Source organism: Pantherophis guttatus, chromosome 1 (genome assembly GCF_059756535.1).
Source record: "Pantherophis guttatus breed Tessera chromosome 1, ASM5975653v1, whole genome shotgun sequence".
Classification (NCBI taxonomy): domain Eukaryota; kingdom Metazoa; phylum Chordata; class Lepidosauria; order Squamata; family Colubridae; genus Pantherophis; species Pantherophis guttatus.
The window spans coordinates 58,297,868-58,325,419 of record NC_142063.1 but is presented as its reverse complement, the minus strand read 5'-3'; the positions used below and the strand labels follow the sequence as shown (position 1 = coordinate 58,325,419).

Below are 27,552 nucleotides of genomic sequence, written 5' to 3'. Positions count from 1 at the left end.
GAAAAAGTGTTCTGGATTCATAAGAACCCAGGGAGGAGTTTTTCCTAGTCGCCTGATACGAGTTTGCTTATTAAGATTTAGAATTCTGAATATGGATGTTGGTAGGTTTTTTTCTAACTCTTAGGTACGGAGTAATCAATCATTTTAATTTTAAATTATATTGTATGCGTTTTCCTTAATAAATGTCACTTTCAAAATATTCTAGCCTTTTACCAGTAAAATGCTGTAACATATATAATACATATAACAGCACATAAAGATGCAGTTCATATATCATCCCATAACAATGTTTCTCAAGTTCAGTATTTGAGATTTTGTGGACTCCCAGATTTCCCATCATTTTCTGATTATTTAATTGGATATAACAGGGTGCTGGATAGCAATAAAGACATATATATCGCTTCAATGCTTTACAGCCCTCTCTAAACAGTTTATAGAGTCAGCATATTGCCCCGAACAATCTGGATTTTCATTTTACTGACCTCAGAAGGATGGAAGACTAAGTCGATCTTGAGTCAGTGAGACTAGAACTGCCAGCAGCCAAACCACTGCGCCACCAGAGTTTTCTACATGCTGGATATTAGGAGCCAAGAAAATCAAACTCCTGTTTTCAAGATAGGCTTGTTCTTGCAAACCTCCATTACCTGTAGTTAACTGATAACCTCTGGTGCACAATGGGAAATGAGCAATTTTTCTTGGCTTTATTAAGCCTCAGTACTTTTAAAGATCATACAGCATGGGGAATTTTGTATCGCAACTACAAAGAGTTTAGCAACACAGAGTACTGTTAATTCTAAAATACATGCACGATAGACTTCAAAGTCTAGATTTAGAAATACTGTTTAAAATGTTAATCTCATTCACATGTCCTCTTCTTTTCCCCTCCAGTCATTCCTATAAATAGTACTTCTGAAGTTTGATGGATTTTCCTTTTCTTCTTTTTGAAGAGAGGGAGGAAAAGCTCTTTTTCAGTCACCCTACTAGTTCCAATTCCTCAAAGATACATGAAAGATTTGACTAGACCATTAGTTCCTTCAGTATCCTATTCATACTGATTTAGAGCTTCCAAAGACTTTTTTATCACATTTCTATTAATATTTAGCTCAATCATTCTCTTCGGTTTCTTACTGGCAAATAATGCTATTGGAGAAGATTGAACCAAAATAGGAGTTGAGTAACTCTGCCTTTTCTGTTACTAGTTAACTTCTAAGCAAATTCCTCTTATAAAGGATTTCCTATGAGTCAGCAGTGTGATGAAATTCCAAAGAAGGCAATGCAATTTTACATGTGTCAACAGAAATTTCCAAATCTGGGAAATAATGATTCAAAGTAGTTCATAGAGTAGTAATGAACTATTCTATATTGTGATCAGATCTTACCTTAAATAGTGTCCAATTCTGGACACTACACTTTAAAAAAATTTAAAAATTGAAACAGGCTGAGGAAGACAACATGTTCAATGGACCAGAAATTATGCCATACGAAGAGAGTGAAAGAACTGGGAAATATTTAACCTTAAAAACAACTGAGGGAAGAAATGAAGGATATCAAGATCTGTGTTTTTTCATTCCAAGGTCTAAAATACAGAATAAGCGATTGTAGAAAGGCAAATTCTAATTGAACGTTAGAAAAAATTCTAACAAAACAGATTGACTGAGAAATTAATTACCCAGTAATTAGAGCCCAGTTGATGGGCTCTGTTTCGTTGAGTATATTCAAGTGGCAACTAAAAGCTGTTTGTGTGGAACACTTTAATTTGGATTCCTCCTCTGAGCAGGAGACTGGACTTGAGCCCCAAATTGCCTTTTCCAACCCTGTATTCTATATGATCCACTAAACATGTGTCTCAATGTATATATAGTAGTATGGAATCAAGTATTTATTTAAAAACAAACATAATTAAAAAGTATAAAGTGGAGACAATTGTCAGATCACCAGGCTTAACAATTACAATGATACAATGACTTGTGATTTTAGAAAAATTCAATGATTGCGCTGTTTATTTTACAGTAATTGGGATTAGTCTACAAGTTAAGGCAAATATACTAATGCATTTGCTTTTTTTCTGAAGTTGTATTATAAAGATTACATAAAGTTTGCTCCAAAATTTCTAGGAAATGTTATTTGAAAAAGTTAAGATGCTTGATAACAATATGTGAAATAACCAATACAATGCTTTACAGTAACATTATCCAAACACCTAGTGGCAATATTTAATTGTTTTGAAACCATATGTTTCAAATCAGCTTCAGACATTACAAAGGTAGTAAAATAAGAGTGGCAGCAATATTTAACACTAGCTTTAAACAAAAACATAATTCTATTGGCTACTCTCACAAAAGAAAGACTCAGAACATTTGGTTTCTTAGACAATAAGAGTGTACAGTGATTAAATTAACGTGACTATTTGTATGTAGCAAATATATTGTTGCTTCATATAATTTGGAATTATTCTGATACGCTTATGTGGTTTTTTTTTTTTGGAAAAAAGGAACATGTTTGTGTATCCTTTGCCACCAAATTCACCAAGCTGTAAATATTAACTCATTATCCTTTGCCACCAAATTCACCAAGTTGTAAATATTAACTCAAAGTCGTAAACTCCAGTGGAAGGCAGCCCTTATTAACAGGATGACAGATTCTAGTTTATGTATCACCATTAAGCACTGCCAGACAACTCTGCAACAGCTGTAAATTGCCCTGTAGTAATGAAAAAAACACAGAGGTCACTGTTAATTTGTGATTTCCTCCTATCTCAAACTAGTAATATTATTAAAGATGTATATCATTATAAGTGAACTGAGAAGACAGTATTTTATATAATCCAGTTTCAGTACAAATCATGCTGGGATTTAGTATTTTCATAAACTGCTCTTACAGCTGTTACACATTGCTAACACTGGCATGTTCAGCTAAAGTGCAAGTGGAAGCAATTTGATATTCATTTTTTAAATTGTAAATATTCTGTTAATGTCTCAAATTGGTACTGAAAGCAATGACAATATATAATAAAACATAAAGTCAATACTTAAAACTCAATTTACCAATTAAAATGTAAAGATTAAGATATACAAAACTAAAAACAAATTTACTGCCATCATTTTCTGAGTACTCCAATGATTTCAACACATTATTTGATTAGTGTCTGCCAGAATCCCAGAATTCTCAGCAATTGTCATATTGTTTTTCAGGAATTGTGATAATTAAAACCCACACAGCAGAAGAATACCCAGGCTGGGGAAGTCTGAGTGTAGTTATTTTTACTTATTAGGCTTATACGCTAGTAAGTTCAATCAAAGTTGACCCTCAGTTTTCAAAGATTGTTTTAAGAAAAGAAACATTAAGCTTAAGTAACTTTACAGATATAAAACAGGCAAAAAGACTGAATTAGAATTTAAGAAAAGTTTTAAATGGATTAAGGGACCAAAAAAACTGGGATATTAGGACTTTTGCTAAAGTCCTGTTGAAAAAATTAATAAACAAAACATTTCCATGGGAATGCATACTGTTTATTCTACCAGAAAGATCATTGGTGGAAAGTTGAAAACAAAACAGTAATGAAACCTGAAATTTCATGAATATAAAAATGGACCATTAGAGGGAATTAAAGTTTCAGGCAAGAAAAAGAAAAGTGAAATCTGCAAAATGAGAAATAAAGTTATGACATTTGACACATTTTTAAGAACTGGGAAAGAAATTTATAACCAATCTGACAGCAATTATCGCTGTACCTGAAAATGTATTTTTCAGATGATTATAAAGAAGAAAGAAATATGTGGCAGACAAAACTATGGAAGAATATATGGATAGACAGGATGAAGAGGAGATACAAATATTAGTTCATAGAGAAATATGAACTAATATGGGGGGGAGAGAAATTGAAGGTTATAAGACAGATATCATAGAATGAAAACACACATCACACAAAGATTTAAAAGGTGACAAAATGATAAAGAAGGAACTGGGCAAGGACTTATTTTTTTATTTACAAAAGGGATTTAAGGAAAAAAATATATAATAAACTAAAATAACCTGCTAAACAAAATAGTTTATCTAAGAGACATAACTTTCTCTCTTACTCCTTTTCACTAAAACATCTATCCAACATCTATCCATCACTGCTGCTATGAAAGCCACATCCCCATCTTTCCTTTTTTTTTTAAATTAAAAAAAAGATACTTCTAGTTAATGAGTTGGAAAATGGAAAAAGCACACAAACTTGCAACTTATTATGGATGCAAATCAGTGGAGGGTTGCCCCCGGTTCAGACCGGTTCTATAGAACCAGTAGTAAAACTGGCGGGAGGCTCCACCCACAGACGTTGACGTCATCAGAATGCTTCTGCGCATGCGCAGAAGAGCGCACATGCACATGCACGTGAGCAAAGCAAGTGCATTGCCCCATTGCGAACTGGTAGTAAAGGTAGGTAGAACCCATCCCTGATGCAAATATAACGGATGCCAGAGCTTCCATTAATTTCAACGACACTCGCTGCTTCAATTATTAAAATTGATTCAGAAATAAATATTCTGTATTAGAGGTAACCCTGAAATGTTAATTCAAATTGAGATTGCTCATCCTTTGTCTTACAAAAGGCTACAATCTATGTATCACACATATTTAATTTCCATCTCAATTTTTTAATTAAGACATATTGTGTATTCTTTTGGCTTCTAAAGTACACAATATTTAAATTACAAGAAAAAAGAAAACAATAACCTTAGCATGTTTCAGTTCCAATTCCGCCAGTTCTACTAGATTCTTCCGGAATGCAGCAACTCTTCTAGTTTTAAAATCTATAAGTTCTGTGGGAAATGAAAAGATTTGGCATTTCAGTCATAAAAATGTAACATTTAAGAGAATTCTGCTTAGATCCAAACACAAAGTTAAATCCAGCAGCTCTTTTATAAACTTGACTTATGAAATCTAATAGCATTAAATCTAGCCAAGTGATTTTACATAATTAAATCATGAAGTCATCACTGTTTTGTGTAACAGATAAAAAAAATTCTAACAGTATTACAATCCATAATCTTCATCATATTTGGATACTCTAGGATAAAAACTTACTTTTATTTTAACTGGTTTACATTTTCTAGCTACAATTGCCTATCAGTCTTCTACTGAGAAGGAACTCAGATGTTAACAGTGAGTTCTGGCAGGTAATCTGGTTAAACATTCAGTGACCCTAACTTGATTTAATTACCATTCTAACCACTTTAATTTTGTTAAACCTATCAATCAGCATTACCATTTCTGATTACAAGGACAATTTAGCAAATGTATTCTATATAAAGGCATTTTCTTATAGGAATAAATACGAACTAATGAACAATACTTATTTTTCAGGTATTAAATACATTAAAAAAAACAATTTCCATATCTTACAGAATCTTAAATGTTAACAAAGTATAAGCTTTTGTGGATTTCATGATACCATTTCATGATATGCTGCTACTAGTACCTACAGAAGTATTGGATGGCAGGGGGACTGAGAGTAAAGGGAAATGTAAACAATATTAGAAGTAAATCAAATGTAATAAAATAGAGATATTTCATTATTATCGCTCCTTACCACTGTCCATATAGCCTGCATTTCGTTTCCTCTGAACCCTTAGAAATTCACGACTCCTCAAAATGTAAATACACATACTCAGTCCTCGACTTAAATTGATCACTTACTGACCATTCAAAGCCATGGCAGACCCTTCCCCCAAAAACTATTTAGACCTAGTTCCAAAGTTCTGCTACCCCCCAGGTCACATGACTGCATGTTGGTGCTTGGAAACCAGCCCACATTTACAGGCATTTGCAGTATTCTATAGTTACATGACCACGATTTATTTTGCCAGAAATTGGTATTTACTTTCAGTTTACTTAACCATTGGGTTCACTTAACAACCGCTGTATTTGCTACACGACCACATTTGCTTAATGACCACCACAAAAAAGGTTATAAAATCAGGTCAGTCACGTGATGACCCACTTTATGATCATCCTGATTTACAACAATAATTGTCAGGCACAATATGGCCGTAAGTCAAGGACTACCTATATATTCTTGTATTTCAGAAGATTGAAAAATCTGATGGAGTGTACTGTAGTCCACAATACATTATACCATAATTAACTTGTTAGCCTTAAGGTGCCAGAGGACTTACTCTTCTGGAAATTAATGCATTATAAAATTTGACAATTTCCAAGACTATTTCAGTACCTTGTTTTGCTGATTCAGATATTTTTTCAAATTTATGACAGCAAAGCTGCTGAGTATTTTCAGCTTGCAGTACATCTTTGTTCTTTGCTCTTGCTTTGTCCAGTGCCTTGTTAGCATTTTCATAATCTACCAATGACCTTGATCTCCTATACAAAAGGTCCTGTAATAAATAAAAAAGGAATAAAATCCAATTCTGTGTATTAACTTTGGAAAGAATACTTTAAAGGTTGATCCAATGTTACTCCAAATAGTATTTTTACTCTATTATTAAGATAGTTACTTTACAAAACTAATTTTTTTCCCTATCATAAAAATGAAAGCTCATTTCTTTAAGGGGAACTATATCAGAAAACAAGTAACTACAAGTAACCAACTGAATCAATCATCCTGTCTTTTTAAAAAAGTAACTATAGCGCAAGAAAACTTCTGTTTCCATTATGCTTGTTTCATTTCCCCATCCTCACACACATCCAAACTGAAAGGACCATATGTTATGAGTTTTTAGCAAATATGGCTTAGTACAAACTAGTGAATGGGAGCATCTAAACACTATTTTAGCACATCAAATATTAGTTCTATTGAATTCTACTTTCTGAATATTTTCAGGCTGTTATTCTATTACAATATCAAATTTACAAGATACTTTTCCAACCAGAAATTTAGTTCACCTTTGCAGCTTGTGATTCTCTTAGGTAGTATTTTAGAAGATCTGAGAGTTTAAGATCCTCATCAGCAGATACGCGGGCCTCTACTTTCTAAACAAGAAAAGCAAATCAGAAATATTTTAGGCACTACATACCATCTCCATTTATAATGCCCCAATTACATGCTCCTACTTTATTATTAAAAGCAGACATTTACAGAAAGCTATTGTCTACATCTTAAAATGCCTGGTCATCGCAACTCAAATACTATATAGTAGAGCTAAAGGAGGTTCAGAAGAGGCAACTAAGATGAGCAAGGAGTTTCCCTATGAGGAAGATTGTGATATTTTGGACTTTTTAATCACTCGATTTCATTGAGGGCCGCACCCGGGTTGTGTTTGACCTTGGGGGCCGGAGTGGGTGTGGCCAGCTTGTGTCGGGGGCATCTGTGGCCCGAGCGCTCTGCCAGAGAAAACAGGCTCCCGAGCTTCAGTTTTCGGCCGCAATGGCCTCCTGCAGTCCTCTGCCAGCAAAAATGGAGCTCAGGGGGGCCGTGGTCCCGAGTTCCATTTTCAATGGCAGAGGGCTGCAGGAGGCAGTCCCGTATGAAAACGGAGTCTAGAAGGGCTGTATGTGGCCCGCCCGAGCTCAGTTTTTGCTGGCAGCGGCACCGCTGTTTCCAAGTTGGCCCCATGGGTCAGATCTAAGCACCCCACAGGCCGTATCTGCCCCATGGGCTGCATCTGGCCCACAGGCCTTGAGTTTGACACCCCTGGTCTAAAGAGTTGAATAAAAGGAGACATGACTGAGATGTATAACATTATGCATGGTGAGGATAAAGTGGACAGGCTATTTCCTAAAATACTGACAGTGGTGATCCCATTGATGTTCCTCTGATCAAACAGAAAGTAGGTAGTACTTTGTAGAAGTTTGTGGTCTTTATTTTATTCATATTTCTGTTGTTACAGTCTGTGTTTGTTGGTTAATTAAGTAATGTTTTAGAAGTTTGGACAGGAGGTATTTTTGGAAGCATAAGTAACACTGAATAATAGTAAGATGTCACAGGAACCCAAACCAGAGAAAAATATCAAAATCTGAAGAACCCAAATTGAAATTTTGCAATCTTTCATAATACATACCCTTGTTTTATCAAACAATTCAGATACTTTCAGGAAAAATCTGTAAATGAAAAGTAAATATAGTAAATAGTTTTTTGATCATAATTTTGTTTATAATTTATGGTGGATATCATTCCATATCAATAATTGCCTGATGAACAACATTATCAACTATAAATAGAAACTACTGAATCATGTTAACTTTCAATAGTTATCAAAGTAATTTCCTTAATGCTTATAAGAGTTATCCCTTTCCTAAATCTTCACGATGGCATACACCAGGGGTATCAAGCTGGATCAGCATTGTAGTTCTCTTCTGCAGGCCGGTCTGGGGTGGGGGGTGGGGAAATGGGACGGATCCCTCCTGAAGCACCCTGCCCGAGGATGGGTGGCTGTGGCTGCCAGAGGCACCACGGGCCATTCCTTTGCTATTTCCAGGCTGGTCCACAGGCTGGATTTAAGCACCCCAGGGGCTGGATGCGGCCAGCAGGCCTTGAGTTTGACACCCCTGGCATACACTGTTATCTGCCCCATTTTTTCTTTAATATAGCTCTAAATAATAGGCAGAAACTACCTAATATGACTCAATGTCATCCAGTGGACTTTATAATTTGAAGACCGTGGTCCCTCTAAGCCTGCTGGAATATCCAGATCATCTTCGAGACACTTCAAATGGGCAACAATGTGCCATCTAGACCGAAGTGTTTTTCATCCTACCATGCACACAACTCATGCTCAGTGTATTCTTTAGAATGGAATCAAGAATACTGACATCAAACAATGTAAGCATGGCCTGCAGATCTTTTACTGTTTGCTCTGAGGTTCTTTTCAATCTCCTAAAGTATCATATATCTTCGGATGACTTATGGTTGTTACTTCATGAGCATTAAAATCTTTTTCTGGAGTTCCTCAAAAAGCTTTTACTTGGGGGCAGAATTCATTTCTGTAAACCTTTCTGAAGAACAGACTCTTAAGATTATAACCATGTAAATCAGACAAGGCTATGTATAATTTTTAAATAACTAAACAAAGAAATATTTTTTTTAATGGAACCTCACATCTCACTGGACCACCTGGCTGTGTTTACTGTATTAAGATTATTTTATACATACTTTTTCCAATAAAAAGAGTGAATATTCCCTCAAGCTGTTCAACACAAACATGAGACAGCATTTTGGGTGATATCTGTTTAATCAGGATTACAAACAGTTCTAAAAGTTCACGACTGCAATTTTAGCTTGGAAAAGAAAGCAATAAATTGGATGAACAGATTTTTTTTTTTAAAAAAAGGAAAGCTTAAATGTTGGAATTATGATATTCTTTTATAGCATTCTGGAATGAAGTTCAAGATTTGAGCAGCCCCTACTCTATTGGTGTTTTGAAGAGCTTGAAGACCTGTCTCTTTGCCCAGGCCTCTGGTGTGCATGACTGAAGCTCCCCTTTTTTATTTTACCTTTTACCTAACAAACCATCTGTGTTTGCTATGTCTGTCATCATCTTTGATCCATTTTGCTTTGTTATTTTGTTTTAAAGTTTTTAACAATTTGTAAACCACTCAGTCACTAGGAATTGAGCTGCATGTAAAATTAATAAATTAGTAACAGCAATGGTGGCGACTGAAGATAGCAGAACTGAAAACTAAGAAAGCAAACTTTCTAGTCTAAGGAAATAAAAAATGAAGATCAAATTGGCAGAAGAGAGAAGAAAGTAGTACTGTGATTCAATCAGCTTCAAGCAGGAAGCAAAGACCCAATATGTGAAGGACTGAGAAATAATTCTGATCACAGAACATTGGGCATTCTCAAATATACTATAAACAGCAAAACAAAAGCAGAGCAGAGAAAGACTACAGTACAGAATCTATTGCTAAATCATATTGTGTGGTTGGAATAGGATCCAAAGAAACCTAGCCTAAAAAAAACAAACCAAGAGCTTATTATCTGGAGATGTCTCTCAAGCATTTGCAATGGCAACAAAGGACATTTAATCTAAATTGAGTTAAGCAGTCCCTATTATTTCAAAAATCTATCCTTAATAAACATAATTTTATTTTATAAGATTTTTCAATTTATCCCTATACCTACCACATATGTACATAAATTCTTTAATGTACAGAAGTAGCACTTTGTAAAGGTAACGTTCTCTAAATGTAAGATCTACTTAGAAAATCTGTTAATAACTATGGCAGGGATTTTCATAAAGCTAAGTCCAAAGTTGAGAGAAAAATAGCTGAAATTATTACATGATATGCACATCAATTTAAAAACATTCAAAATTATGTGCTATAATTTTTTAAAGTTATGTATCTTTTAAAAGAGACTTACTTGCATATATCTGTGGAGTCCTGTGTTCCCAATGTATATAATGAAGAACCAATTCTATTGTAGTCGTCTGCAACATCTGAATAAGAAAAAGATATGGCATTAAATTCATTTTATATTGTTAGATTTTCTACTTTGAGCATATTTGTACATGAAGTGCATCCACAATTTTGAGAGCAGCCATGTGATTCATATTCCCAAGAATTCTATCTTCTTTAAAGTCACACCTGTCTTAAATCTCAAAACTTATTTGGAAGATATAACAAAAGCTCAGGCAATATCTATTTAGCATCAGAAAATTCTGCAAACACAGATAAAAAAGAATAAGACACAGTTTGTCACTTCCATATTTGGTCTTAGTCCTAATCAATCAAATATTGTCCCTATTTTTCCAAAATACCATTTATCCTTGTCATATATTCCAGATTTATCCCATCAAATGGAATCTACAAACTAATAGTATTTTACAATTTAATGGTATTTATCCTAATGCCCCCAAAATACTTTCTAGGTATTAGCAGGCAACTTACTTTTGTGGGATCGTGTCATTTTATCAGACTTGAGAGAGGAATCCTTGACACGATTGTGATATTCTACAAGGAATGTTCTTTCATGTTCAAAAAAATCATCTACATCCTGTATGCCAAGACATATCAGAAGAGTAATTTGAAGAGAAGCAGTTTATTTTTTACTGAACAAATGCTGAACAAAGATAAACTAAATTCAATTGTAGAAACAGCAGTTACATATCCATAATTACAGTGATGCTTAGTAAATTCCAAATTTTAACACTCAAAAAACCCCAATAATTCTACTAGAGTAGCATTTCAACATACTGATATAAAATATTTCTAGATCATTTCTTTTTCTAAAGCCCAGATAAATAAAATAACACCAGACATAACAATTCTGGTGAAATGGGATTGCCATGTTCTAAATTGTACTCCAGCATAACCATTGACAGCCTGAAATTTTCAGCCCATCTGAAGAACACCAAGTTGGGAAAAGCAGCCAAATCCACCAAGCTATATAATGTATAATTATAGAAAGGAAAATTATTCATATTTATATAAATATGAAAATATTGTTATCCTTTTCTGTGTTTCTTCCAGTTTCACATCTAAAAAGGTGGAGAGCAAGAATCCATTTTGTCTTATAGGAGTCATGCACCAATAGAATGGTATAAATAGAATACTTCTGAATGACAAAGTTTGGAAATGTACCCACTAGCATAGAAGGTTAGAGGAAATAGTGGAGCACAACTTTTAATGTATTAGTATTTTGTGACCGAACATACCACTTGTGTAAGATTGCCCATACTGTATCTTTAAAATTCTAAGTATTTCCAATGACCTGTCAAAGTTAGAGATCCTTAAACTGAGAATGCCATTTAGCCCACATAATTTAAGTTGCAGGTATAAAATGAGAAAATTCTGAAATTATGATTACTTTGGCAAGCATTTTAAGATTAGATGGATAGATCTGATATGGAAAAATGCTACGTATTTATGCCTCATCTCTGCAGGAGTCGAAGGGAGTAAACAGACCACAAGAATCATCCTATAATTTCTATATCCAGAAGGACAGAGAGCAAGTTTCAATTCCTTCAGGAAAGCTAAAAAGATCAAGTGCTGCAAGAGTCCCAAACAAAGTACCCCAGAAATTCTTAACACTAGATAGATGGAAAACCAATGGTATGTTGAAAAGAGCTACACTTTGTATACAAGAGTTTTCTGTAAATTACTTGAGATATATTCGTCTTGCAAATTATTTAAATTCATATCTTTGAACAATACTCAGAAATGATGCAATGGATTTAAAAAAATCACCTTTACTCCTGAAACAATCACACCATCAGCAGACTTAACCATGTTTTTAAAGAAGTCTTCAAGTTTCTCTTTCTTATTTTTTCCCCGTACACTCAACTGAAATAAGACAAATGCATAATGTAAGTTTACTTTTTTCAATTCAGAGATGTTATTAACTCAAAGCAGTTCTTACTAAAGATAAACTATTAGAATGTTGTATCATTTTCATTTCCACCTTTGTACAGTAAAATTTCATTCACTACCCAGTTAGAGTGGATTTTAATGTGCTTACTTTCTTATTAGATGCATTTCTAATGTATCAAATTTCTTCCAGGATTTCAAGGTAATTTAACTGGATAGCTCCCTTCATTTTACCACATCACAACTTATGAGTAGGCTGGGCTGGTAAGAGTGACAGTCTCAAAGTAAATCAATGAGTTAGTTACATGACTGAGGCTGGACTTAATATCCCCAATTCATCCCATTAACCAAACACAGCACTGATTTTTTTTCAATATTTGTAGATCTATTGTAATTTTCTACTGAATTGCATTTATTTCAGGTTTTATAGTGCCAATAGTTTGTTCTAATTCTTGTAATTTGCTAGGAGTAAAAACTGGGTATTTAAAAATTATTATTAATGCTACATCCAAGTAAATAGCAATAGCAATAGCACTTAGACATATATATCGTTTCACAGTGCTTTACAGCCCTCTCTAAGTGGTTTACAGAGTCAGCATATTGCCCCCAACAATCTGGGTCCTCATATTACCAGCCTCAGAAGGATGGAAGGCCGAGTCAACCTTAAGCCTGGTGAGATTTGATCCGCCAACCTGCTGGCAGCCAGTGATCAGCAGAAGTAGTCTGCAGTACTGCATTCTAACCACTGCGCCACCATGGCTCAATAGGACATTTATTTCAATAGATGACTAGGTCAGAAAACTAACATGGTTTTTAAGAAAAGAGCCTTGGTAGTACAGTGGTCTAAGGCACCCTGTTATTAAGCTGGTTATTAAGACCAGCTGCCTGCAATTACTGCAGGTTCGAATCTCGCCAAGGCTCAAGGTTGACTCCATCCTTTCTAAGGTAGGTAAATTGAGGACCCAGTTGTGGGGGCAATAAGCTGACTTTGTATAAATATACAAAAAGGATGAAGGCTATTGCTGAGCACATTGTAAGCCGCCCTGAGTCTCCGGAGAAGGGCGGCATATAAATCAAATTTAAAAAAAAAAAAAAAGAAGTTCATGTTAAATACTTTACTTGTATATTTGAATTGCATTTTATTTTTAGAAAGCAGGTATTCTTTTAGATAGCTGAAATATGTCAAAGAAAAAGATGTATTATATAAAACATTTTACTTTTTAAAATGCATGACTGCTTTTTAAAAATTTATCATCATTACTGATGGACTATAGCCAATTTAGTGTAGTCTCCTCCAAAATGAGCATCCAACCACCTATTTGTGGATTCCTAGGTTTCTGTAGCAATCATGGAAGGTTAATCAAACATTTTACTGCTCCATGGATAAAAAGATGTTTCTGGAAATCCCAGTATCAGAGTACAAAAGCATTCTCTATGACTGTTTATCAACAACTGAGAAACAGCATCTCTCTTATATTGACTAGCAATCATTAATCTATGTAATCTATGATATCTATTTAGAAATAGCTATCACCATATTCAATAACAAAAAGCTTCACATTTTGAATATACATTGGTAGAGAGGCACTTTAGCCTGAATTAATTGCTAATCAATGTTACTGGATGATCCCAAATTCTAGAATTTGGGAAAGAAAGATTTTATTAACATTCTCTTGATTGTGCATGTTAAACCTCTAGGAAGTCCTGCTTTAGAATACTAATGCATATAAAATGCTTTGGTCCTATCATTTGGCTGTTGTTTCTTATAAATTTTCATTAATACAATATCCTTTGAAATAACTTCAATAGAAATGTTCATTTCAAATGTGATTTCTCAGAAGATTATTAGAGAAAAGTATAGTACTACCCATCTATAGTCAAATCTTGTTATTCATAGTAGTTGTGTTCTATAAAGTTGCCAAAACACTGAATTAGTGAATAGTCATCCTCAGCTGGGGACATGCAGATTTTTCCCAGTCTGTGCATGTTCACAAATAATGTGAAAATAGTGTGAGTATTGGTTGTATGGGGGAGGGGGGGTATTTTGGTTTTATTTTATGGAATCCCAAATAATGATCAATTATATTTCAATTTTTTCATACCACCACCCAAAAAGGCATTTTCTGTTTTGTCATTTCCACAATTACAACTCAAAATCCTTTTTTTACCTGGAAAATACGAAGTTAGAAATTCCCCTCCCTAATGAATCCCATTTATGCCAGCTTTCACTTCCTATTTTATTACCAGTCCTCCCAATCTGAGAAACCATTTTTGATCTCATTTTAACCTTGAATTAACATGAAAAAAAGAAAGACTGCTACACATTTTAAATTTAAATGGGTTTTAAATTTAATGAATTTAAATGGGTGTATGTGTGTTTTAAATTGAGGGCCAAATTTTATATATCTGATTTTAATTGGTTTTAAATTTTATAAATTCATGTGTTTTAATATGGCTGTACACCGCCCTGAGTCCCTCGGGAGAAGGGCGGTATAGAAATTTAATAAAACTAAAACATTTCCAATTTTACTGTTAACAATTTTTCTACTTCCTCAGGAAGCTAGTCTCCTTGCTACCTTTTACTGGAAGAGCTGTCAATGTTTTATATCTCTTCATCTTTTGCATTTTAACTTCTTTGATTCCTAAGAGAATGGTTCCTGTTACCCTTATCAAAATTTGATCTCTGTATGGAACATACCCAATAATTTTTAGAACTGCCATATCCTCTGCATTATTGTTTTTTTTAAAGAAAAATCTATTAAATGGGACAAGAAGTTTACTGCAGAGATCATGCTGTTCTTTGTGAAGACTTTTTTGTGTTTTTAGATGCTAATTTTAGCCATCATGTTCACATATTTTAAAAAGAATTTATTTCTATACCTTATATTGAATTTTATTTAACAAAAAGCACCTAAATCTTAATAAATATAGTGCTCTACAATTGCTCAATATTATGAATATATTGTTTTCTGGATAAGCACAGATGTTTTTTTGTGATGTATTTCAGTACTCACATCCTGATTATATTCCAAGAAGACATGGAAATTTAAGTCCTTTCTCAAAATGGGATGAGCTGCTACACGGCATAAGAAGACTTCATGCATAGCTACTGTCTTTTTGAAGATTGCCAAGTATTCTCTAAATATAAAAAGCAATATTATTTTGTAAAAGTGTTTCTGCATAAAAAACAATAGATTTCAAAACAAAATGCTGCAGTTAGTTGGATTTAATTAAAAGAATTTTTTTAAAAAATTAATCAAACTAAAGAGGAATTTCAAACAGACTAATAGAAAGACCACAAATTCTTTGTAGGGAACTAAAGGAAAGTTTTCTTCTCCTAAGCTCTCGCTATTCCCTAACAGCTGAGAGTTAAAATTCAGAATATCCAAATATCCAACTATTTTGCTGACAGAAGGTATTACTCAGAATGAGGTGATTTTTCCTCTTTCCAGGACCTCCACAACTCTCCCCTATAAGAGATACATGGTCAGATTAATGACCAAATATCACTTTCTTCCTTATTCTGATAATGGTGGAAGCTGGTTTGATATCCCCCAAATTACCTTAATAAACATAAGTACTTACTGTCATAATCATGTATTTTCAAGTATACAGAAATTAAAAACGCATATACATTTCATTTTGCCTGTTATATACAAAATAGGCACTGATCTTTTAGAAGGAATTTGCATTCTCAGTCCATTATAGGTAGTTCTTGAATTTCAATCAGTCAAACCTTCCATTATTTTAATACAAGCAAGATATTAATTCAGCAATCAAAGACAAGTATGCCAATATGCCTGACACTTCTAGAAAGACTTGGAGTTGGAAATATAAAAAAACTATACACATACGCTTCTAATTCTTGCTTCATCTTTGTAAATTCTTCCTTAGTCATGGATCCTTCTCCTTCACCAAGCTTCTGCAATTTTTCTCTTGAAGCATCAAAGTCAGGCCTCGGTGGCGCTGGTGGTATCTGTCAAATGAGTTGATCAGGTTTATTTTTAAATCTTATACAGTGAAAACTCTTTGGATAAGCATACCGTAAACTATGTAAGAACATTAACACAAACCTCTTTCTTTATACTGTCCATTGCATTAAGACAAAAATCAATCTTACTTCAACTTCATTAACAATTTATTTATGCATTCCGATTTAGCATTGTTTTAAAATATTTAAGTATTATCTTTCAATAATAGTTCAAGATAACATGTTTCCTATTCCAATTATAATGCTTATGAGGTTCATGATATTATGAAAAAGGCGTATTTTAAAATATATGCTGCATCTGTCATAAATCAGCATGGGTCATTTTAAATCAGAAATTCTTTCAAGCAGCTTAAATAATAGCATCCAAAAATTAAGTATGATTATTGGAAAGTTTAGATTCAAGTATCTTTTTAAAAAGTCACTGAGATTTAAACCATAGCCATTCAGTGGCTCACTGGCAATATATAAAACTACAAATGTAGCTAACAATTTGTAATTAATAGTACTTTTTTCTTCATAGTGATGTCACTGAAAAAGCACTATAAAATATGTAACATTATTCTTCCACTACATCTACTGTGCAGTGGTGAAAAACTGATCAAATACTACTCAGGAATATGTGTCATCTTCCTCATTTGGCTTTATTAGTTATCAGGCCTTCCTTATTGCAACAGATGTACTTTTATTCTGGGAAAATAATTTTCAAGAAGTAAAGCCTCTAATATTCCTTAAGCAAACTTTCTTAGCAATATACCCTCAGATCAATCACCCTTAACTATTTGCCTTATTGACCAGAAATTACGGCAGTGTAATTTATTCTTTAGGGAATAAATAAAGACAAAGTAAATCTGCCTACTACAGCTAAATCAACAGGAAATACTGTTAAAGGAAATATTTAGCTGCAGAAGTAAAAATAAATCGGTACAATTGAGTTTATATTCCACTTAAAGAATTTACAGATGTGCTGCTAAAAGTTAAAATATTCTTATTGTTAATTAACAATTTATTTTTTAAAAATTGTTTCTTACAACAATTTAAATAATTTAAATAATTAAGCACAATTCTCTAAGACTAGAAATCACTTCTATTAATAGTGCATTCAAAAAACATGCTACTTTTCCTTCATATTAAATCAACTGCCACTTTATTACAGGGAATACATTTCATATTTCTATTTTTGCAGTAATTTATTATGTTGATATCCTGCATACTTCCACTTCAAAAAAGTCCATAGCCTAATAATCAGTTATGCCTTTTTTGAAGAGCAGTATTTCAGAATCTCTAAATATCTCCTCCCTTAACTGCAGCAATAAAAGTAATTGATGTTTCATTACATACAGTTTGTTGTTCTTATCACTTGTAAATCAGATGTAAAATATTAAGACATGGAAAGATCCTGGGTTAAGCAGCAAAAAGGCTGATGCAGCAAGTGGGAAATTAAAGTAAGAACTACATCCTGAAATTCTTTCAAACATCTCGTTTCATTTTCAGAAGAATAAATTTTTATGAAACATTCTGTGGTGTTTCACAGAAACGTTCAACAGGAAGTACGGGAGCATTTGCTATTGTCAGATCCTTTTCTTACAGTTCTTTGGGGGGAAAAAACTTACAATGTAGCCTGCATAATCTTCATTCTCAACAAAGGAATCATGAAGCCAGATAAACTCTTCATGTTGTCTGACAACTGAAAATTCATTTTGTTTGAAGTTTGGTAAAGAACTCTACAAAACAAAATAGAATGAACGACATAGTTAAGTACTTTACCTCATGTTAATACAAAAATAACACAGATATCTCTCCAGAGTAAATTACAGTATTATACCTCAACCACAACAGATTCAGAAAGCAAAAAATAATTAAGCAATTATAAAGGGGGGGGGGGGAATATGGAAATCCAGCAGCAGGTTTGATATTCACTCCCCTGCCCATAGTACAGTAAATCTTTGTTCATGTATATTACATATTTTCACAGAGGAAAAGTGTATTATCAACCTAATCATGCATTAAGACATTTTAAATTTTAGTTAAATCCTACTGAAAGCAACAAGATTGACATCAAAATATTATACAGTAAAAGTCCTTTTTGGGGATCTCAATGCAACAGACTTCACGTGAAATTAACCACATTATATTACAAATTACATTACATCATACCAATGACAAAATATGCCTAATGTTATTGAGTACCTTATATACATATACCAATAACCATCATCTGAAATATAAGAATGTCTCAATTTACTGGACTTTTGGTTATGCTGGATATAACCAAAACCTCTCCCATAACTGCTTCATTAAAATGAGATATCACTACATTTAATCTTTACACAGTAAGCTTTATTTACCTCTTTAAAAATCAATTATAGTATAAATAAAAGCAATGTCAAGGATTACCTTTGTATGAACAGTGAATTTGACTTTGTCCCTTTCACTAAGAGCATCTGAAATGTCCACTTGCAAAGCAGCATCAGTTTGCAGATCTACAGTAACAGCTCTAAGCTAAAAAGAGAAAATTAATTACTAAAGGGACATAAAAGCTTTTTAGAATGTATTGGATTTTGATTGTACTTTAGCTTAGAAACAACTACATTAGACACTATAAAACACTACAGACTAGAGGGAATGATAGCAGTCAGTAACACAAATCAGCATAAATTTTACTTGTAAATATATGCTAATTTATGTTACTGCCATCATTCTCTCTGATATAAAATTTGAATTTCATTAATAATGTTTTAAACCATTTATAATTAATTCAAAAATTACTTGCTGATTTGGAAATGATTCAGCATTTCCTTGATACTGACTATAGCAGAATTTAGGAACCTTTTTCAGCTTAATGGCTGAATTAGCATCAGGGAAGCATACTGATTGGTACATGACAGCAATAGATTTCTCCCGTTATATGCAACTAAATGTTGAAAAACGAAATACACTAATATACATCAGAGTCGAAGTAACAAGCAATTCAAATATTAATTATGCTAAAATTACAATTGTTTACATGAATACAAGTATTTTTGCTAGAGATCTAAAGAATATTTGCATACATATCAGGCAGAATTCCTTTTAAAGGACAGCACTCATACTTAAAATAATAACTCTTGTAAGTTAAGTTAAATATTGTATGTTTGTTTTAAAGATTTGCAGCATATTATTAGGTGCCATGAGATTTTAAATACTAGAATATTAAACCAAAAGAGATACAAATGGGAACAGATCTCTTAACTTTAATTTTTAATTCTTCCTTTGTAACTTCATTCCTACCTTGGAATGAAATAATTCACTAATGCATAATTTCCCAACACATATTTTTTGACAGAGAAAGTTCGTTCGCTCCCTTACAAAAGAAAGATGTATTGTTTTTCTAAAAAACTAAAATGCAAGCAGTGCATGGGTGTCAACAGACTCTTTAATCTCCCAATTAACACGTCAGAGATTCTGGCACCAATTCTCAGAAAGAACTTGTTGCCTTCAATAACAGAAGTTGCTGCTTCTAGCATGTGTAGTGCATGATGTTTGAAATAGTCTTGGTTCACATGTGAGATCCACAAACAACCTGCAATGACCACAGGATAATTCTATTACCTCCTAATTGCCACCAGTTTTCAACAGCTCCTGCTCTTACTACTGCTACTCTTTCTATCCTTCCCCTCAAGAGGAAGCATAGATTCAAAGATTAACCGTACAGCAAAGTATAGGGCTACATTCACATTTAGTATTAAAACAATTAAGATAAATGTAATACTTACATTTTAAACGAATTTAAATCACAAATTTAAAACACCCGATTTAATTATGAATTATCAGACACATTGTTCAAGGGAAATATTTTTCTTAAATAAAATTGACTTACTGGCAGCAATGTAAATTTCCTGTATTTCTATCACTTCTATTTGACACCAAATTAAGAGTGTAACTTAAGCTTCCACTAAAAAACTCTAGAATTAGAACCTCAGCTTCTTTTTCCATTTTTCCATTCAAACTTTTACAAGTAAAAGTTCCAAACTCCTGCAATTTTTAAATAACACATGAAACTTTGCACTGCATATGTATGCAAATATATTTATTATTTTGTCCAAGCTTTTAGAAAAACACTAAGATTTTTTTTCTTTCAAAAACAATGCTACTGCATTAATCAGGCTTGATGTTTTATACCAGTGTTTCCCAAATTAGCCAAAACTGAGTAAAAGTTATTTTTGAGTAGCAACACACAATTCCATTACCCATCACAACAAGACATTTAAACTTAAAGTTGACTTAAAGATTACAACTTTAAAGATAGTAAAATACATTTTAAAATCTCCCTAAGTATTCATATTAAGATAAAAATTAATTACAATGCTAATTTGTTGAAATGACATGAGGATTATTCAATGATATTGTTTTATAATACAGGTAGTTTTCAGGGTATAACCATTCAGCAACTATTTGAGGTTATATAAGAGTGCTAAAGGAAGGAAATTACAACTCTTCCTTGAAGTTTGATAAAACTCTCATAAGCAGTTTTAAGTAATGAAGGAAAAAGTTTGGGAAAGCAGTTTTACACTATGTGAAACAGTTTTCGGATCAAGCAGCCATGTTTTATCTGTTATTCTCATTATGTATCAATATTTACCTTATAACATTCCAATAAAGCATTTCACAAGGGTGTTTTTTTTTTTTTTTGTCAGCTGGAGTGATAGCAACCTAATATTTACTTGGTACTATCCATTCTTTTTTAAAAAAAATACTGCTTAGGATCAATTGGCAAGAAACAGAAACCACTCTCAATAGTAGCACTCTGTCTTCAAGAGTATTTAATCAATCGTTCAGAATATTTTATAACAATAGCACTAGAATAGCAATATGAAAGCCATTTTGAAAAACATATCAATGCACATAGAGGAAAAAGATTACAGTACTCAACTCTTACACTTATTTTCTACTGACAAAAGAAAAAAACCCAGGAAGTTAGACAAACAAAATGATGTCTCTTTAAACTATCAAGAGTTGGGATCAGGTTCTCAAGATGGTATCAAAAATAATATACAGTAGTACTGTAAATCAGTCAAGTATTTCTATCATTATTTGTAAAACTAACAATTCTTTAATTCACAGAGCTCTAGTTACATGCTTCTAGCAACAAGATTAAAGATAAATAATCTATGCCAGCCTTCCTCAATATGGTATTCTTCATGTATGATAGACTTCAGTTTCCAGAATTTACAGCCAATGATTGGCGAGTAGGAATATTCTTAACAGTTCTGAAGGGCATGCAAATTGAAGTAGGTTCGCTCCAGCCTTCATCGCATGATTTCACTATGAAACCGCCTTCTAATATATTCAGAATTTTCCACCTAATTGCTGTTCAGGACAAACTGATCTCAAAGCATTTTTGCCATGGCACCATTGCCCTTTTTCATAATGATAATTAACTGTAATTGTGTCCCCAACTCTCTTGAACACAAAGCTATGTTAAAAAGAACAGCCCTATGGGTTAATCCAAATATATAGTTAATTCAGCAGTTTACCCCAACCAGATAAGGCACTATTGTTTATATTATGCAGGAATTAGTCTTGAGAAAAATGTACAGACAATATGATTTATGTTGTTAAGTACAATCCTTTGCACAATTACACAATTTTACTGAATTCAGATTGTCTTGCTATGAGATACATATGCATGGGATTGCAGCCTCATCCATCTATTGGTTCAAACCACTCTAAAATAGTCCAATCACATCTAAGCATATAGAAAATAGATTACTATTTATATTATAAATATATCTAATTGGAAAAACGTTTGTATTTCAGAGCCAACTACACAATTTTAGTGAAACATATTTTAAACCACATATTAAATTATGTAAATATTTACATCCCTGTTTAGAAATCACATAAACATCACTGCTATGCCTTTGCAAATAAAAACTCTAATATTATCTCTGTAATAGAGAACTTGAGATCAATCCACAATCTTCTCCAAAGCATAATATTACCTTAATTGTTCCAACCTTAAGAGAAAACAGAACTGGAGAAAATAACCAAGTAGACAATGTGGTGTTTCTGTTCCATAGGTGTGTTCACTTTTGAATTTCTAGTATTACTTTTTCAATCAGAATTAAATTTAAATCCATCATTTGAAACCTACATAGTATTACCATAAAAGGTATGCCCTAATTCACATTGAAAAAAACCAGTCAAATACAATGTTGTTCTTCAAGATCTCATTTCAAAATTATAATTTAGGACAGACTATCATTTTCATGTAGTACTTGCACAATTGGGAATCAGGAACCCAGGCTAATTTACTGCCAAACAACTGCAAACCACTAGCATATCTAACTTCTGCATTTTTGAAAAACAGAATTTTATAGCAACTGGGGGAATTAAGAATTATGATGGTAAAGAGTCCATTTTTGCCTAGTTGATTATTTTAAGGCAAAAATTCAGCTTAACTAGTTGATAGCCTAGATCTATACTTGATATTTCTTTCTATAATTTTCTCTTCAAAGTTTCTAAAATATTTGACTATTATTGTCTCTATGACTCTTGCAATGAACACCACACAACATATCCTTATAACTTTCTAAGTCAAAGAAATAATACTTAGAATGGTAGCTACAGAAGAGGAGTCCAACCAAGGTATGGCTCCCAAATTATAATTAAATAGTCCAACTGGTCTGGAGAAACAATAACTTTCATCTAACATAATTTGCAGGATTATTGCAAGGATAAAATGAGAAGAACTCACTATGCATTAATATTTCAAAGTGCCCCTTGGGAAATTAAGGAGCTACGCTAAGGACTAAAGCTAAACTATTATTTAAACTAAAAACCAGGGTACACATATGGCTAAACCAAAATCAAACAAATCACATTATGTTTTAGTCTAATGTATGAAGTAAACCACCAGGTTAAGTATCTTTTGCTTTAGCACGTTGTGGGAAGACGTTTACTATAGTCTTTTAACCGTGGTCTGCGATTTCTGGTAAATTACACCACCTTATTTCACGAAACTGACCAAAAACCAATGACATCGCGATTAACTCTTGGAATTGGAAGACGCATTTACACTCTCGCAGCAAACCATATTCCGAAAAGGAAAGGAGCATTCCGGTTGCCCTTGAGGTAATTACAGTCTTTCTCGATGGTTATTCGTTAACAGTGGTTATAAATTTTTAGCCCGACTTTACAAACCTTAAAAGAAAAAGCCCTCAGAACTGGCACAAGCATCCAGGGATTACTTGACAAATCAAAAGTGGGCCCAGAACACCGACCGCGGCCCTTTCCTGGTTCCGCCAGACGAGGCTGCCCAGGAAAAGGCCCACTCCCGCCGCCGTCCCTCCCCCCTCCCCCCCCACACACAAACTCGGCTGCCCAGCTCCTCCGCCCACCAGCCCTGAGGGGAGTAGGGTCGCGAGGACACCCCCCCTACGACGACCCACCCGGCCCCCCCCCACGGCTAAATGAAACTGCCCGCTTCCAGCTGGGGGCAACCTCCTCCCCTCTCCCCCCTCCCCCTTCTGCAAAGGCAGCACTTACTCCTCGGTCTTCCTCGGAAAGGAAATCTGGGCCGTCGTCCGAGCCTTCCTGTTCCCGAGCGAAGGCGGTGGCGGAGCAGGAGGTGTCCAGAGGCATCCCCGAGAAGGAAAGGAAAGGAGAGAGGAGAAAGCGACAGAGAGGTTAGCGGCGAGCCGGCCAAGCCCTCCCTTGCCCACAACTCCCCGAGCACCTACCATCATGGCTGCTCTCCCAGCCCTTCCCTTCGGCCTCGCGAGCGCCGGCCTAACCCACCAGTCCGACCCGCCCAGAGCGAAGGGGCGGGATTAAGGCGGCTCCCAGAAGAGGGCGAGGGCGGGGCCTCCGGGCGAACGTTACAGCTGCGGCGCCTTTCCTGAGTGCGGGGTTGCCTTCCCTCAGAAACGGCGTGAGGAAAGCTCGTTCGTTTAGCTGAGGGGGCGTCGCGCTTTATGAATCAGCGGCGTTTGCGGGCTTGTCCTTTGCAGGAGTTGAACTACAGATTTCTGGGAGTGGTTGCACCAAACGAGACCCCCGGGGGGAGCCGCCCCCCTACCTCACGAGAGGAAATGGCCGTTTCCTTCCGAAAAGGGGCTGTGGTCTTTCAAGGAGCTCGGGACTCTGAATCCCACTCGAGTTTTACGTGGTGTACTGGATGTGCTCGGGAGGGCAGAGGAGGCGACAAGGGATGAGGTGGGGGGGACCGCGGGGAAACATTGCCGCAGCTAGTTCGTTCCGACGCCGCTGCTGCATTCCCCTTAACGGTTATTTCAAGGAAATGCGCTTTTCAGAGACATATTACCACTCGAACCCAAATCATGTGTTCCAATCATGTGTTTCAATCGAAGCAGAATCCTTGAAAATTGCTATAATCCAATTATTGGGCTCGCTTCAAAGAAAATAGCTAAAGAGGGAGAGGTTGGTGAAGAGTAGATAGGTTCGTTGCAGGATTGTAGTTTTACTCAATCCACTATAGTATGCTGAGGATAGAGTACAGCAGTGGTGGGTTGCCCCCGGTTCGCACCGGTTCTATAGACCTGGTAGTAAAGCCGGCGGGAGGCTCTGGCCACCGACCCCAATATCATCAGAACACTTCTGTGCATGTGCAGAAGCTTCTGCGCATGGCCCCATTGCAAACCGAACCAGTAATAATGATAAGTAGAACCCACCCCTGGAGTACAGGTAGTCCTTGACTTTCAACCTTTCATTCACTGACTGTTCAAAGTTACAACAGTACTGAAAAATGTGATTTATGACCATTTTTCACACTTATGGCGGTTGCAGAATCCCCAGGGTCACATGATCAAAATTCAATGCTTGGCAAGTGGTTCATATTTATGACCAGTGTGGTGTCCTAAGATCATGCGATCACCTTCTGCGGCCTTCTGACAAAGTCAATGGGCAATCCAGATTCGCTTAACAACTGTGGCAAGAAAAGTCGTAAAATGGGACAAACTCACTTAACAAATCTTAGCAACTTAAATTTTGGGCTCCATTATGGTCAAAACTGGAGGACTAGCTCTATAGCAAGGGTGTCTAAACTCGCACCGTCACATTGTCGTCATGTAATGTATCCCAACTTTTCCCCTTTGCTAAACTGGGGTGTCCATGGCCAGCACATGACGCATCTGGCCCACAGGCTGCAAGTTTGACACTCCTCTATAGTAAAGAAATATACCTTTTTTTTCAGACAGATGTTTCCCAATGTACACGTATTTGTACAGCCCCTCCCACAGTGTTTTGTCTAGGTTCAAAGCAAGTTTGGCATCAGTAAGCAGTGTCTTTAGACATGTTATGATCCTTGCACATTCTCCTACCTTGTGCCAGCTCTGATTTCTGCCTGCCTTTAGACTAAGCTTTTTCCCCTATATTATACAATGGATGACCAACTGTTGATTGGTCACAATATAAATCTCCACAATGTCCCAGATTAGCACCATATCAGGAGTGTAGAGGAAACTGCTTCAGCGTTCCAGGATATAACCAGGTTCTCCCAGGATCACTTTTGCTGTTGCTGACTCTGATCTATTTTTCTCTCTTTTATGTTAGCCTCCTCAGAACTCCATCCTATATGAGAAGAGGCCTTTCAAATGTAGAGCCTGTTACTGTAATTGCAGTACTATTTAGGATGTCTTGTTGCATTAAGTTCTCATTTATTTTACCATTCTTTTAGAGTTAGACCATAACTCTCCATAAAGCTCCCAGTGCATTAAAACAATAAAAGCTATTGCATACAACAACAATAAGGAAAGCACATACCAGCATCCAATAAAGATAAGAATTAAAAGCCCTAAGAGACAGTTCAGCCTTCACTGTCTTCTTAAATGATAGGTCAGGGGGCACAATAAGGATTTGTAATGTAAGGAATTCTAAAAAGATGGAAAATAATGCCATTTTTAAAAATCTTATTACAGAGCTATTTTATGTATATATGCTACATCAAGCCTTTTGTTTTTCTTGTTTTATATCTAATTTAAAACAAAATGAAAGGCTTCACATATGTATATGTGAATAAATTGATACCATAATTCAGAAAATATTAGCTACCATTCCTTTGGCTAATGTCTGTACCTTATACAGAGAGCACCAACTTTAAGTCATATTGTCTGTTTAGGGTTTCTGCTTCTTCCTTAGTAAAGAGGAACATATACAGAGTCTGCAGAAGAATAGTTGAGTATCTTCATTTTGGGAATATATAATCTACAGATTAAAAATAGCAACAATATCCAGAACCTTGCAGAAAATACTCCAATGTATAACATACAAAACTATTTATATTAGTTTTGTATTATCAACAGCTATATGGTAGCCCTTCAGGTTCAAAGAAGACCCTCTGTTGTACAGTTCTATTGTGGACACAGAAGTGGCTCTAGCTCAAGTCTGTAAGCACAGTCTTAATACAACAGGGGCCATTGTGAACCCTGGAAATCCATTGTGGTAACCAAAATAGGTTATTTTGTGATGCCACTCTTATCAGTTTTTGGCAGCCCCTATCTTCAAAGCCAGTGGGAGGTTCACAATAGAAGGCTCACCAGCATGTTTTGTCAGCAGCTACAACTTCTAGCTCCCTTGGCTGGATATCATAGTGGCATAGGATTTCTGTCACAATGTCTTTGTAGCTCTTGCATAGCTGACCTTGAGATCTCTTCCAAACTCCAGTACACTATAGACTAGAACAAATGGTGAGGCATACAGCAGTCATCCATTCTGATGATGATTCCATCCATCTCATCTGGGATCTGATAATCAATATCTCAATGCTGATGGACTTCACACAATCCAAGACCTCAGGTTGGACACATAGTCTTGCCGATGAATGGCAAGGATGGAGCAGAGAACACTTGTGAGAGATTTCTCCAGTTCTTTAATGTGCCTTCAGTACAAAGTCCAGGACACATATCTATATACCGGTAGGAGGGAAGGGATAACCACAGCTCTGGGGACTTTTAACTTTGTGAAGATACAGATGTGTTGATTGAGCACTGTACTATACAGCCACACAGCCAGCTCAGTGTCTAGCTGACCATGCTGATCCTGGAGTCAATTTCTTTGTCCAAGTACCCATTGCTTGAGATGATGCTTCCTAAGTATTTGATTCTGTTTATATTTGTCAGCTAGATGTCATCAACAATGATTTTTGGTCTATAGACTTAGTATTTGGTATGGGCTGGTAAAATACTTCAATTTTGGTCAGGTTGAAGAGCATAGCAGCTTCGGAGAATTTGTTCAGCATCACCAGTAGATTGCTGTCTTTGTGCATCAGAAGTGCACAGTCATCAGCAAAGATGGTTCTTTGAATGACTTTGTCC

At 35.1% G+C, this 27,552-nt stretch overlaps 1 protein-coding gene across 1 annotated transcript; it reads right to left on the bottom strand.

Annotated features, from left to right (window-relative positions):
• Positions 1-1,971: 1,971 nt before the first annotated feature.
• On the bottom strand, positions 1,972-24,421 carry SNX6 (sorting nexin 6). Its single transcript, XM_060687430.2, has 14 exons — positions 23,962-24,421; positions 23,768-23,815; positions 18,635-18,739; positions 17,851-17,961; positions 16,104-16,225; positions 15,264-15,387; positions 12,130-12,225; positions 10,831-10,936; positions 10,304-10,379; positions 8,001-8,040; positions 6,886-6,972; positions 6,218-6,377; positions 4,720-4,805; positions 1,972-2,700 (listed from the first exon to the last, which is right to left on the bottom strand). The coding sequence occupies exons 1-14, from the start codon at positions 23,965-23,967 to the stop codon at positions 2,647-2,649; spliced, it is 1,221 nt and encodes a 406-aa protein (XP_060543413.1). The 5' UTR covers positions 23,968-24,421; the 3' UTR covers positions 1,972-2,646.
• Between the last annotated feature and the right edge of the window lie 3,131 nt (positions 24,422-27,552).

What these genes read in the sequence shown, in the direction of transcription:
- SNX6 (XM_060687430.2), bottom strand. An exon ending in AAGATTATGCAGGCTACATT is followed by an intron (nt 16,226 to 17,850) that starts GTAAGTTTTTTC and finishes CTCATTTGACAG; the next exon opens with ATACCACCAGCGCCACCGAG. An exon ending in AATTGTTTGATAAAACAAGG is followed by an intron (nt 6,973 to 8,000) that starts GTATGTATTATG and finishes TTTCTTGTTTAG; the next exon opens with AAAGTAGAGGCCCGCGTATC.